The following is a 15,014-nucleotide window of genomic DNA, read 5'->3' on the forward strand; positions in this document are numbered from 1 at the left end:
ATGAACTTTTTTTATATGTTTGTTGATTGATTGTATATCATCTTCTGAGAAGTGTCTGATCAGGTTCTTGGCCCTTTATTGATTGAGTTATTTGTTTTTTTGGTGTTTAACTTTTTGAATTATTTACATACCCTTGAGATTAGTGCTCTGTCTGATGTGTGAGGGGTAAAGATTTGCTCCCAAGATGTAGGCTGTCTATTCACCTCACAGATTGTTTCTTTGTCTGAGAAGAAACTTTTCAGTTTGAGTCCATCCCATTTATTGATTCTTGATTTTAATTCTTACACCAAAGGAGTCTTATGAAGGAAATTGGGGCATAATCCCACATGATAGAGATTAGGGCCTACTTTTTCTTCTATTAGACACAGGGTTTCTAATTTTATTCCTAAGTCCTTAATCTATTTTGAGTTGAGTTTTCTGCATGGTGAGAGATAGGGGTTTAATTTCATTTTCTTTCATATGGATTTCATGTTTTCCCAGCACCATTTGTTGAAGAGGCTATTTTTCTCCAATGTATGTTCTTGGCACATTTGTCTAACATAATTGTAGTTTTGTGGGTTAGTCTATTCAGTCTCTATTCTGTACCATTGATCTACCAGTCTGTTTTGGTGCCAATACCATGTTTCACCTTCAGTCTGTGGGTGTCTTTTCCTATGAAATGAGTCTCTTGGAGGCAACATATTGTTGGGTCTTTTTTTTTTTTTTTGATCCAAACTGCAAGTCTATGTGTTTTGATTGGTAAATTCAGGCCATTAACATTCAGGGTTATTATTATTATTGAGATATGATTTGTATTCCCAGCCATTTTTGTTTATTTTTGGTATTTAACATGACTTGGTTTTTCCTATGATTAGATTTTCCTTTAGTGTAATCCCTCCCTCTGCTGATTTACATCATTGTTTTTCATTTCCTCTTCTTCAAATATTTTGCTGAGGATGTTCTATAGTGCAGGCTTTCTAGTTGTAAATTCTTTTAACTCATGTTTATCATGGAAGGCTTTTATTTCATCATCAAATCTAAAACTTAGTTTTGCTGGATATAATATTCTTGATTAGCATCCATTTTCTTTTTTTTGTGTTTGTTTTTTTTTCTTATTTTATTGTTGGTCGTTCAAAACATTACATAGTTCTTGATATATCATATTTCACAGTTTGATTCAAGTGGGTTATGAACTCCCATTTTTACCCCGTATACAGATTGCTGAATCACATCATTTACACTTCCATTGATTTACACATTGCCATTCTAGTGTGTGTTGTATTCTGCTGCCTTTCCTATCCTCTACTATTCCCCCTCCCCTCCCCTCTACTCTCCCTACCCTCTCTACTATAAATCTTTTCTTACACTTGTATTATTCTTCCCTTACCCCTCACTTCCTCTTGTATGTAATTTTGTATAACCCTGAGGATCACCTTCCATTTCCATGCAATTTCCCTTCTCTCTCCCTTTCCCTTGCACCTCTCATCCCTGTTTAATGTTAACCTTCTTCTCATGCTCCTCATCCCTACTCTGTCCTTAGTTACTCCCCTTATATCAAAGAAGACATTTGGCATTTGATTTTTAGGGATTGGCTAGCTTCAATTAGCATAATCTGCTCTAATGCAACAAATCCTCTGAAATGGAAATGAGGACAACTACTCCATTCACAATATCCTCAAAAAAAATAAAATACTTGGGAATCAACCTAACAAAAGAGGTGAAAGACTTATACAATGAAAACTACAGAACCCTAAAGAGAGATATAGAAGAAGATCTTAGAAGATGGAAAAATATACCCTGTTCATGGATAGGCAGAAGTAACATCATCAAAATGGCGATACTACCAAAAGTTCTCTATAGATTTAATGCAATGCCAATCAAAATCCCAACAGCATTTCTTCTAGAAATAGAGAAAGCAATCATGAAATTCATATGGAAAAATAAAAGACCCAGAATAGCAAAAACAATGCTAAGCAGGAAGTGTGAATCAGGCGGTATAGCAATACCAGACTTCAAACTATACTACAGAGCAATAGTAACAAAAACAGCATGGTACTGGTACCGAAACAGGCGGGTGGACCAATGGTACAGAATAGAGGACACAGAAACCAATCCACAAAACTACAACTATCTTATATTTGATAAAGGGGCTAAAAGCATGCAATGGAGGAAGGATAGCATCTTCAAAAAATGGTGCTGGGAAAACTGGAAATCCATTTGCATCAAAATGAAACTGAATCCCTTTCTCTCGCCATGCACAAAAGTTAACTCAAAATGGATCAAGGAGCTTGATATCAAATCAGAGACACGGCGTCTGATAGAAGAAAAAGTTGGCTACAATCTACATACTGTGGGGGTGGCCTCCAAATTCCTCAATAGGACACCCATAGCGCAAGAGTTAATAACTAGAATCAACAAATGGGACTTACTCAAACTAAAAAGTTTTTTCTCAGCAAAAGAAACAATAAGAGAGGTAAATAGGGAGCCTACATCCTGGGAACAAATTTTTACTCCTCACACTTCAGACAGAGCCCTAATATCCAGAATATACAAAGAACTCAAAAAATTAGATAATAAGATAACAAATAACCCAATCAACAAATGGGCCAAGGACCTGAACAGACACTTCTCAGAGGAGGACATACAATCAATCAATAAGTACATGAAAAAATGCTCACCATCGCTAGCAGTCAGAGAAATGCAAATCAAAACCACCCTAAGATATCATCTCACTCCAGTAAGATTGGCAGCCATTACGAAGTCAAACAACAACAAGTGCTGGCGAGGATGTGGGGAAAAGGGTACACTTGTTCATTGTTGGTGGGACTGCAAATTGGTGCAGCCAATTTGGAAAGCAGTATGGAGATTTCTTGTAAAGCTAGGAATGGAACCACCATTTGACCCAACTATTCGCCTTCTCGGTCTATTCCCTAAAGACCTAATAAGAGCATGCTACAGGGACACAGCTACATCAATGTTCATAGCAGCACAATTCACGATAGCAAGATTGTGGAACCAACCTAGATGCCCTTCAATAGATGAATGGCTAAAAAAATGTGGCATTTATACACAATGGAGTATTACTCTGCATTAAAAAATGACAAAATCATAGAATTTGGAGGGAAATGGATGGCATTAGAGCATCCATTTTCTTTCAGAGCTTGGTATATGTTGTTCCACGATCTCCTGGCTTTGAGGGTCTGGATTGAAAAATCTGCTGAGATACGAATTGGTCTCCCCCTACATGTGATCTTATTTCTCTCTCTTGTGGCTTTTTAAGATTCTATCCTTATTCTGTATGCTAGGCATTTTCATTATAATGTGCCTTGGTGTAGATCTATTGTAATTTTATACATTTGGTGTTCTGTAAGCCTCTTGTATGTAGTTTTCCAATTTGTTTTTCATATTGGGAAATTTTCTAATATTATCTCATTGAAGAGATTGTGCATTCCTTTGGTTTGAAACTCTGTGCCTTCCCCTATCCCAATAACTCTTATATTTGGTCTTTTGATGCTGTACTATAATTCTTGGATGTTCTGTTCATGGTTTCTGACTTTCTTCACTGTGTGGTGAACTTTATTTTCCAGATTGTATACTTTGTCTTCATTAATTGATGTTCTTTCTTCCAAATGATCTGGTCTGTTGGTTATGCTTTCTATTGAGTTTTTTATTTGATTTATTGTATCCTTCATTTCAAGGATTTCTGGTTTTTTTTTTCAGAGTCTCTATCTCACTCTTGAAGTCATTGTTTGTTACCTGTGTTTGCTCTCTTGTCTCTTTGTTGGAGGGATCAATTTTTTGCCTGTATTTGTTCATTTAGGTAATTCTTTAATTCACAGATCATTTTAATTATGAACCTTTGGAACTCCTACTCTGACATTTCATTAACTTTGCTGTCCATGGGTTCTGTTATTATAGTGTCCTGGTTTGTTTGGGGTACTTTCCTCCCTTATTTTTTCATGTTTTCTATGTGTCTTCATTTCTTGCAGTGTGGATCTGAGATATTACATTTTCTTCCCTATATTTTCATAGTACCCATGCAGATAGTTTGTACCTCACCTTGATGTTGGGCTTCCAGACCCTGTTGGTGTCCCTCACTGTTTGCTACTGTATCTAAAGTTGGTGGCAGCAATAGCAGAGGTAAGTCGAAATAATAGTTAAGGTTCCCCAAGATGGATGCAATATCTTACAGAGATGGGGCTGAAAGTGTGGGCAGCACACTTTCTTTGGGATGCCTGCTGTAAGATGTAGCTGCTTGCAGGCCCTGTCTGTTGTCAAAAAGTTAGGGGCTACCATGTTGGTAAGGCTGTGGAAATGACTACTGTGTCCCTAGCTGGAAGTGGGTTAGGCTTAGGCTCCCAGTTGGTGTGTGTGGGGTGTAAATTCAGACCTACCCTGGACCTTGGTCCTACTTAAGTCAGTGTGGACAGATCTAGGCTGGGCCTAGACTCTTGGTAGTGTGCTGAATGGAAGAGGCAGTCCCGTGCTAGAGGCTGGGCTTTGGCGGGTGCCTGCTGATGGAGGAGTGGACCTGGGCCTGCTGTGATCCTGTGTCCCGCACAGGCCAGTGTGGGTGGATTTGGGCTGCGAGGCTTGACCTCCTTCAGTAGTTTGCTGGTTGGAAGGGACGGTCCTGTGCCAGAGGCTAAGCTCTGGTGGGTGTCTGCCCCATCAGTGGAGTGCAGATCAGGTCATCCATTTTCTTTAGAGCTTGGTATTTGTTATTCCAAACCCTTATAGCTTTGAGAAATCATTGCAGATCCAGACAGGTTTCCCTCTAAATGTAGTTTGTCCCTTTTCTCTGGCAGCTTTTAAAATTCTATTCTTAATCTGTATGTTAGGCATTTTCATAACAATGTGCTTTGATGTGGCTCTGTTATCTTTTCATTAAAGTGATCCTTCACTTTCTGTATTTTCTCTCTGGTACCATCCTTATATTGTTTTTTGACCTCACTGATCAGTTTAACAATGAACTCCTTTGACTTTCTTCCACTGCGGTGTCCATGGATTGTTATTGAAGTATCTTGGTTTGTTTGGGCCTCTTGGTCCCTTGCTTTTTTTTATGTTGTTTGTGTGTCTGCCCATGTAACACTATGGATTTGAGATAGTAGAGTTTCTACCTGTTGACTTGTAATGTCCCTGAAGATTTCTAGTACTTCATCTTCAGGGGCAGTCTGATAATAACAACCATCAATGCAAACAATGCGCATCATTAAACCAAATAATTCCTTCTATGGGATCTACAATGTAAATTTACATAAAAATCAGAAATTATATGATCAGTTGTTGCCCATAGGAAAAATAGTAAATTTACAAAGGATTTACAATTATTAGTCATGAACAGTGATAGAACTGAAGTGATGTAGGAAGTTATGATTGTGAGGGACGAGGAGAGAAAATAGAAGTAAAAAAATTAAAGGAGGATTGAAATAGAGACTAATAGAGATTGGCTGTTAGCAGTAGGCAGGAGAGAGAGAGAGAGAATTAAGAGAAGTAGATATGCAAGAAAAATGTATAAAATAAACATTTTACAAAAAAGTAGAAGAATGCCAGAACATAACTGAGTTATACTGCATAAATGTGCTAGTCCTCAAAATGCTGATCTATGAAAAATAATTTCCTTGAAAAATGCTTGAAAGGTGAAGGAAGAAATAGATATGAATATGTGTAAGCATCCATGATCCAATCAGGTAAGTTGAACAGTTTAGATAAAGAAAAAAGAAAAAAAGTAAAATTTAAAAAGTCTTAATTTAAAGAATCATTTCTGTTGGAGTTCGAATGATTTTCAGCTTTCCTTCCCAGTTGTGTTCTGTGGGGTTACTGGAGTGTGATGGGAAATCCTGTTGGAGGAGCTCCTGGAGATGGAGTGTAGGCTCCAGGTTCTTCACTGAATGGCAGTTGGTCTGAAGATTTTAAATCGGGGGCTGGGGATGTGGCTCAAGCGGTAGCGCGCTCGTCTGGCATGCGTGCGGCCCGGGTTCGATCCTCAGCACCACATACCAACAAAGATGTTGTGTCCGCCAAATACTAAAAAATAAATATTAAAATTCTCTCTCTCTCTCCCTCTCTCTCACTGTCTCTCACTCTCTCTTTAAAAAAAAAAAAAAAGATTTTAAATCTGTATATCTTCTAAGCTCAGCAGTTGTTGGTCAATGCTGAAATACTGCCCCCCAGGGATCTCCCCTGGGCTCCACTAGCATAGTGGAGGAGCCAATCCTACGTCCCCACAGTCACTCATGTGTTTTTTGGTCTTTTAGGTTTAGTCTCCAAACCAAATAAATCTTGCCCTTCAAAATTCCCAGTTGGACACCTCTTCCTAATGATTTTTCAAGCAGCCTATCTGGGGGGATGGGTAGGGAGCCAGGTGGGTTTCCCCTGACACGTATTACCCTGTGTAAACCCTACTCATGTTTATTTTCTCCTGGTAACTTAGGGATACTCTGTGTCCTGGGGTGTCGGTGTGCTGGGCCTGTCTTTCTGGCCAAACTTGGGTTAGCCAGTAAATGGCTCTCCTAGCTGCCCATCCCACACCACAGTAGCAAAATAGTTTCTTCCTTTGTCCTCTCACACTTCTAGGAGAATGGGGCTTTTTTCCTTGGATGAGGATTTATGCAGAGCACCTCTCTATTCAGTCAGGCAGTGTCTTTGATCCCTAATCTCTTGGTACCCAGACATGCTGAGTTGGTTTTTTTTTTTTAATTGACTTATCCCTCTACATTTTTCAAGGGGGATCTTTCCAGCAGTCCCTGCCAGTGATGCACAGTGCTGGGAATTTTTCTTTATTTTATCCACCTTCTGAGTTCTGATCTGCTTTAAATGTCCAGAATTAATTCCCAGTAAAGCTCCTCTGTTTTTCTCCACCCATCTTGCTGAGAAGTCACTTGTCTTTTCACAACATGGAGAAACCAAGAAAGTGACTTTCTTTATTCTACCATTTTGGTACCTTAGGAGGGTACCTCTTAAATGAGATTTTTATGACCCTGTTTGGGGAAAGGTCAGAAAAATCTTAAGTTGTGAGGCCTGCTTTAGGGAGAAAAGAGGAAGCTGATAGTGATCTTCCTACTTCTGCAGTTTTCGAATGATAAGGTTCCATGGGATAATATATGCTAAGCCCCATCACTTTCTCCCTGACAATTATTCATTAAACATATATTTGTTGAATTACTTATCACTTAATACTATATTGGGGCAAAATAGAAAACAAGACTTTATTAGTCATAATTCATGGGTGCTAATGATGAATTTAAAAAGAACTATATTTATATATTTAAGTAAAAAGAAGAGTGATGATGCAAAGGGTCTCAGACTGCCTGAATCAAGGATTTACATGCTAATAGGATTCCTTTTTTCTTAAGGTATTATTTTTATTCTCTTGGATAGTCATCATCATTAAGGCTCAAAACCTGGCCTTCAGAAACTAATAATTCTCACCTCTCCTAGGTTTGCCATCCAGAAAGACTGAAAGTTCTTTCTCTCATTTTACATTTTTATGGAAGAGTGTTGCCTTTTGCTATTGGTGCTGTATCCTAGCAGTGGAACACACTTAAAACCCAATGTATAGGATTCCATTATTGGTTCATCCTTGCAGAAATGCCTGCCCCCAAGCCAATTATTTTGCACAGAGAGGGATAGTTTTCATTGGAACTAGATAGTTGGGGTGGGTATAAGAACATTTCTCAATAGAGTAGGTAGGGATGGGATTTGTGGCTCAGTGATAGAATGCTTGCCTAACCTGTGTGAGGCACTGGGTTCAATCCCCAGCACCACATAAGAAAACTTTTAAAAAAGAAGGTTTTGTATCCATATACAACTAAAAATATTAAAAGAGTAGGTAAAAGTACTGCACAGACAAAACAGTATGTCTACTGTAATGAGAGATAAGGCTACTTCCTATATGTAGTCTAAAACTAGTGCAGGAGTCAATCAAGTACAATAAAGTATGCAAAATGAGAGAGAAAATGTTTGGTGCTATAGTAATATATAATAATACATAGTTGGGTGATGAAGCAAGCCTTGGAAGTAGAAAAAAGAAGAACTAAATTAACGTGGCCTCTTTCTTGATGTATATATAAAATGAGGAAGAAAAAGATTTTTTTTAATTATATGTGATTGTTGTTAATATTGTAATGACTTTTTCTAGCATGTATAGAATGTGTTTTTAGTAACATTTCTAAGATGAACATTTATTTAATTAACATGATGTATCAAGTAGTGCTTTGAAATATTTTGTTTTTATTTTTAAACTATAATCTAATATTTTCATTATAGAAACTGTAAAAAAACCATTCCATGTGAATATGAATAGCAACATAAAAATGCTTCCAAAGAAACGTGAATTAGAACTTCCAATGTCACCTCATTGTACACCTTCTAAACTCTGCCTTGATGATGTAGAAAACAAGTGAGTTTCAGCTGGTATTTACATTATTAGATGTTTAAACTGGTTATTATCAACAGTTTTATTCTTTAGAAAATTATGAGGTACTTACCTTCAAGTTGTTTTTGTTTATCTAATCATAGATATTATAAAAATGTTAGAACCTTTATCAAATGGCTGAGTCATTTTGTACACATACTTTGACTTTCCTTATCATAAAAATGTCACTGTCATGTGTAACTAATTAAAACAAATTTTAAAGTCTATTTCTAATATTAATATAATTTTTATAAAACTCAGCCATATTATGACCCCAAAATGATTTATTAAAATTCTGCATGTTTTTGTATGCTTGTGTAGAACACTAAGAGTTTTAAATATATAAGAAGTCATTTTTATTGTTGTTTAAATTTTAACCTTGAATTTTTCTTTTCATTAGTATACACTATCAAAAACTAGGTAACAAGGAAGAACTTGGCCAAGTTCAGGTGAGATATATTTTGTAAAATTTTTAAGTTGTTTTAACAATTGTGATATGTCACTGAATAATCTTAAATTTTGAATATTGGGGAAAAATAGTTATCCTTTTACAAAATGCTAGAGTTTTAAAATATTCTTTTAAAAGCTTTTCAGTGTAGGAAAATAATATCTTAGTATATTTTAATTGATTCCTTATGAGAATCCCTTTGTAATATCAACAATGTGACCAGGCCTATGTGTGAATAATATTTGATTGTGCTTGTTACTGAACAGCTGTAAAAGACATTTCACTTAAGGGTTCTTATCATATGATTATTGAGCAGTTCATCTCTTCAAACATATGACAAGATTATTTTATACCAAGTTGTGATGTTTAATACTCACTTTAATCCCAAGATAATTTTTCTTTCAAAGTATAACAAACTAGATTTTAGCAAATAAAATTTTAATCAATAGAAGTACATAGATTGTTATTAAATCTTGAAATTTTGTTTAATGTCCAGTGCCTTCTTATTAACTCTTCTTTCCTTTCTTTGAATTGTCAGAGTTAAACCAGACCAGAAAGAGAATAGCAATGATACTAAAAACAAAATAACAACCAAAAAAAAAAAAAAAAACCTTTGTAAATCTTGTCATCTACTTTGTGGTTTGATGGAAATCAGATTTTCTTTCATTAGAGGATAGCATATGGGAATGAAGCTTGTGTTTGGAGGGCAATATGGGTGGGAAAAGCAAAGGGAAAGGAGTTCCTAAGTAATATCTTAGTTAATAATTTCTCTCATATTAATAAATCATGTCAATTAATGATGGCTTGTCTTTCCTTAGGACGTTTTCCCCTGCAACCTATGCCCTTTTCACTTATTTTGGTTGTACTATTTTGACTTCTTTAGGTAATATGTATTTAAATTATTTTATATTTTTTTTCTTATAGTTATCTCAAGTGAAGAACTCATACAGTATGTTTGAACCTCAGTTCAGCAGAATAGAAAAGTGCAATTTTACTCCACCATCTTTTTCAGCAGAATTATCTTCTCACAGACATATTCCAAAACAAAATTTAATTCCCAGAATAGCATCTAGTCCTCAGAAACTTGTATATGAAAAAAAGCAAGATGGGCAGGTAACTTTGAATTTTATTTTTATCATATACTTCTTCTGTTTTTTTATCATATACTTATTCTGTTTTTTATAGATTTTAAAAGTGTAGCCTACAAATTGGTACAGATTAGAAGTACCAAATTGTACCAAATTAGAAGATAATTAAGGATGATTCATTCCTCTTAGATCAAAAGCTTAATTTTCTGTGCTCTAGAAAATTATGAATAGAAAACCAAGGAATGTTCTTCACTACCTTAGAAATTATCATTCATTTTAGAAAATTATTGATAGTAAAGTTGAAAATAGTTCAGTCTGTTTTATAGCAGTTTATGTTATGATCACTGTAAGTCAATAGTTTATAGATGTCATGGCAACTCAGTTTGCATGATTATTAAGGCATCCTATGATGACATAGTCTCAGTGATGACATAGTAGTTAGTGTCTTAAAGTATGAGTTGTGGTGGCTTGATTGGTTTTATGATTTAAAGAATGACATCTGTTTATGAGTACTTCAATTAATGTACAAATTTATTCTTTTTTTTTTTTTTTTGTGGTGGTGGTACTGGGAACCTAGACGCACTCTACTACTGATCTATATCCCCAGCCCTCTTTGCTTTTTACTTTGAAAAAGGCCCTCACTAAGTTTCTGAGGCTGGCTTCAAACTTGTAATCCTCCTGCCTCTGTCTCTTGAGTTGTTGGAATTACAGGCATATGCCCTCTCACCCAGCTACATATATAGAAATATGTGACAATATTACATAGCAGATACTACAATGCTTAATCACAGTTTTCTACAGTTAAAATATAAAAAAATCCAAATTCTAATATATGTTTGTCATAGAACATATAAAGGAATGATTTACTAAATATATATAGAGTCAAAAATTTAAATTATTGAAGATACTATACTAATGTACAATGGTAATGAAGAAAATGGCTATATAAGTATTATGTTTTATTAACAGGGATATTAATTTTAGATTTCTCCCAACTTTTAGCTTGCAGTGGTTTATACCATATTCATATGTACATTATCTATAAGTAAATTTATAATAAATTTATGATTTATAAGTTCATAAATCATTTTAGTTAAATACTATATTATAGTTAAATATAACATAATATAGTTAATTATGATGATTTTTAAGTGTTTATTAAAGGATGTTTTGCTGTTTCTTGAAGAGAAAGGAAAAAAATTAAAGAACCTAATAATTTTTGAATGATGCAATGAAGGATATTCAACAAGCCATTTGTTTTGTATTTTTAAAATTTTATTTGATGGGTTCTTTTTAGTTATACATATTGGTAGAGTCCATTTTGATATAATTATATCAGCATGGAATATGTCTTATTCCAATTAGGACCCCAGTATCTCTCCTTTACTTTCCCTTTCCCCACCCCTCCTCCCTTTCCTTTATTGAGCTTTCTGCTATTTTCCCATGATTATGTTTATTTTTTAAATTAATTAATGGTGACACTCACTGTGGTGTATTCATGTATGTATGTAAGAAAATAACATCAGATTAATTCCACTGCCTTTTGTTTTCCTATCCCTCCTCCGTTCTCTCTATTCCCCTTTGTCTAATCCCACTGAACTTCCTGCCCCCCCCCCTACCTTTTGTGGATTAGCTTCCACATATTAAAGAAAACATTCAACCTTTTTCTCCCATTGTAGATTAACTTGTAACTTATCCTTGCTCTATTAGCTTGTAAGATGGAGAATAAAACACTGTGGTTTCTATGTAACCAATCTATTCCTTACCTGTTACATTTTATACACTATAGGTTAGCAATTAATTCCAAATAGGTAAATAACATACCTACTATGGTAGAAGACTGGAAAGAGAAGCTAATGTCCTTCTCCACATTGTAATGTCATATTTTTCGTTCTTAGAAAAATATTTAATAGATTATTTGTGAAGATTTCTAGAAAAGCAAGAAAAATTAAAATGAAATATTCTCTTCTTTCTCTGTTTTTCTCTTTTGTGGTGCTGGGTGTCAAATCTAGAGCCTCATGCATGCCCAGCAAGTACTCTGCCCCTCCACTCCTCTTTTAGTTTTTTATTTCTTACTTCAAAGTTAACTTTGTTTCTGCTCCTCTGTCACTGTTTTGAGACTGAGATATATTTTTTAGCCATCTTCTGACTTTGGTCTTTGTATGTTGTTTATTTGTTTGTTTTCCAAAGACATTCAGTGTCTCAATTTTCCTTTTTTTTATTTTTAAATTTTTGTGATAGGGTCTTACTATGTGGCCAGGTTGATCTTCAAACTCCTGCATTAAAGTGATCCTTATGTTTCTGTGCTGGGATTTCAGGTGCTCACCACCACTACCACCTCAACTCTGCTCTTTTTATTTTCTGTTTTTGTAATTGATTGTCTTTGGACTTCTCATTTTTATTATTCCTGGGTTTAAAATGAAATATACTACAGTTATAAATTATCCTTACTGAATAGATTAGTGTTGGGTCAAAATAAAGTAAGTTTATATAGAACTTTCCACACTAACAAATGGATGTTTTTTATGCTTTAATAGTCTTCATACTCTTATCCCTACTTTTTACTGAATGATATTTTACAGAAAAATTAAAGTAGTAGTCTAAAATTACAGTAAATGGAAGAACTGAGACCAGTGTAGCTGATTCCTTGAAACAAACTACCATTTTCTATCAGAAACTTAACGTTTAGTCATTCAAGATTCTGGTGTTCTGTGTGTTTGTTTATTTTTATAATCTTTTTTTTAACTGAGAAAATGTTAATTCACCATAGTATTAACTCTCTTATTTTAACAATCATTTAAATACTGATATTAATTTGTTGCTGGCTTTCACCTTTATTGTGCGATGGTGGCCATTGTTAGAACAGTATTTGTTTTCAAAAGGAACTAAAATTACTTTCTATTAGACTAAAAGATGCGTTTCTGAATATAGATGCTGTTCACTTAAATGACATTTTTTTTGTGAGCAAGTGAAATTCCATGTATGTACATTTACTATTTTAATGTTTTTTCCATTTTTCTAGCTCAACAATGTGGATTGTTCTAATTCTTTGGTTTCCAAAATAAATGAAAGTCAAGATGATCTCAGTTCATCATATAAACTAGCACAATTTGAAAGATTAAACAGGTAAGCAAAGATGCTGAAGAAAATGAAGATGTAGGATTCTCTACTCTCAGCTATTAATCTAATCTTAACGAACAAAAATAGTCATTAGTAATATAAACAGACCTAAGTAATATTTCTAAAAAAATGTTAAGTAATTTTTTTCTTTTATATTTTTACTAACAGGTATTAATTTTATATATTAATGGAATTTAGTGTGATATTTTCTTTTTAATTATTTTTTAGTTGTAGTTGGACACAATACCTTTATTCTATTTATTTATTTTTATGTGATGCTGAGGATGGAACCCAGTGCCTTGCATGTGGTAGGCAAGTGATCTATCACTGAGTCATAACTCCAGCCCCTCAGTGTGATGTTTTTATACACTCAGTATATGTACTGATCAAACCCAACTTCCCTTTTTCTACGCTCTCTACCCTAAACCCTTCATGATATCTAGTAATCTCATAATTGTACTCCCAAGTCAAATTTTATTAATGTGCTCATGTAAGATAAAACATACAGTACTTTTCTTTATGGCTTAATTCATTCAACACAGTGTTCTCCAATTTTGTTGTGAAAGATGGACTTTCTTCTAGTTTTTAGCTGGGTAACTACTCCCTTTATTTATGCGTGTGTGCGCATGCGCGCACACATGCACACACACACACACACACACACACACACGTTTGAGAGAGTGTTTATATGTGTGTGTCACATTTTTCCTTATCTATTCTTTTGTTGAAAATCATTTAGGCTGATTCTGTATCTTGGCTATTGTGAATAGTGTTATAGTAAACATGGACATTCAGGTTTTTCTGATATACTGATTTTATTTTCTTTGTATGGGTAGATCAAATGATAGATCTGTTTTTAAGATTTTGGAGGAACTTTCTGTTGTCCATAATGACTGCATGGATTTACTTATACATCACCAATATATAAATGTTTCTTTTTTTTCTACCTTCTTGTCAGCATTTATTTTTTGATAATAGCCATTCTGACTAGGGTGACAATATCTCATTGTAGTTTTGATTTTTATTACCCTGTTAACTAATGATATTTAGCACTTTATCATATCATTGTTTACGATTTATATTTCTTCTTTAGTGAAGTGTCTATTCATATAATTTGCTGAGTTTCTAATTGGCTTTTTTGTTATATTTTTTTATTTGCATTTATATGGTTGTTGTTAACCCTCTGTCAGATGAATACTTTGGCAAGAATTTTCTCCCACTTTGTAGATTTTCTCATGACTGTTGGTTGTTTTCTTTACTTTGCAAAAGCTTCTTAATTTAATCCCATTTTTTTTAATATTTGCTTTTGTTTCCTGTGCTTTTGGGATCCTATCCAGAAAAATTATTGCCTTCACCAATGTCTTAAAGAGTTTTCCATTTTATTCTAGTAGTTTTCAGAGTTTCAAGTCTCCCATTTAGGTGTTTTTATATTGATCTTGAGTTGATTTTTGTATAGGATCAAGTTTCAGTCTTCTAAATGTGGATATCCAGTTTTACCAACACCATTTACTGAAAGGACTATCCTTTGTTTTGGTGTCTTTGTTGAGAATCTATTGACTGTAGATATAGAGTTTATTTTGGGAATCTCTGTACTGTTCCATTGGTTGATGTGTCTGTTTTTATGCAAATTCCATTATACATGTTGTTTATTGTGTCTCTGTAATATGTCTTGAAATCAGGTATTTTGATACCTGCAGCATTGTTCTTTTTGCCCAAGATTGTCTTGGCTATATTTTATACATATGAACTTCAGAATTGTTTTTTTTTCATAGCTCTGCAGAAAATGACACTGGTATTTTCTGTAGATCACTTTGGATTGTATGGACATTTTAACAATATTAGTATTTTCAATCCAAGAACATTGGGGGTTCTTTCAGATTTTTGTGTGTCGTCTACAGTTTCTTTCATCAGTATTTTATTTATTTATTTTATTTATATAGAATAGCAGAATGCATTACAATTC

At 34.3% G+C, this 15,014-nt stretch overlaps 1 protein-coding gene across 1 annotated transcript in view; it reads left to right on the top strand.

The window, feature by feature from the left end:
• REDIC1 (regulator of DNA class I crossover intermediates 1) overlaps positions 1-15,014 on the top strand; it is an 80,602-nt gene that overhangs the window by 36,852 nt on the left and 28,736 nt on the right. The window contains exons 4-7 of the mRNA XM_081311442.1: positions 8,248-8,380; positions 8,796-8,844; positions 9,768-9,956; positions 12,954-13,057. Coding sequence (XP_081167568.1) covers positions 8,248-8,380; positions 8,796-8,844; positions 9,768-9,956; positions 12,954-13,057 — 475 coding nt within the window. The remainder of the gene's footprint in view (positions 1-8,247; positions 8,381-8,795; positions 8,845-9,767; positions 9,957-12,953; positions 13,058-15,014) is intronic.

Source organism: Spermophilus citellus, assembly GCF_964194105.1.
Source record: "Spermophilus citellus genome assembly, chromosome: 10".
Lineage (NCBI taxonomy): Eukaryota > Metazoa > Chordata > Mammalia > Rodentia > Sciuridae > Spermophilus > Spermophilus citellus.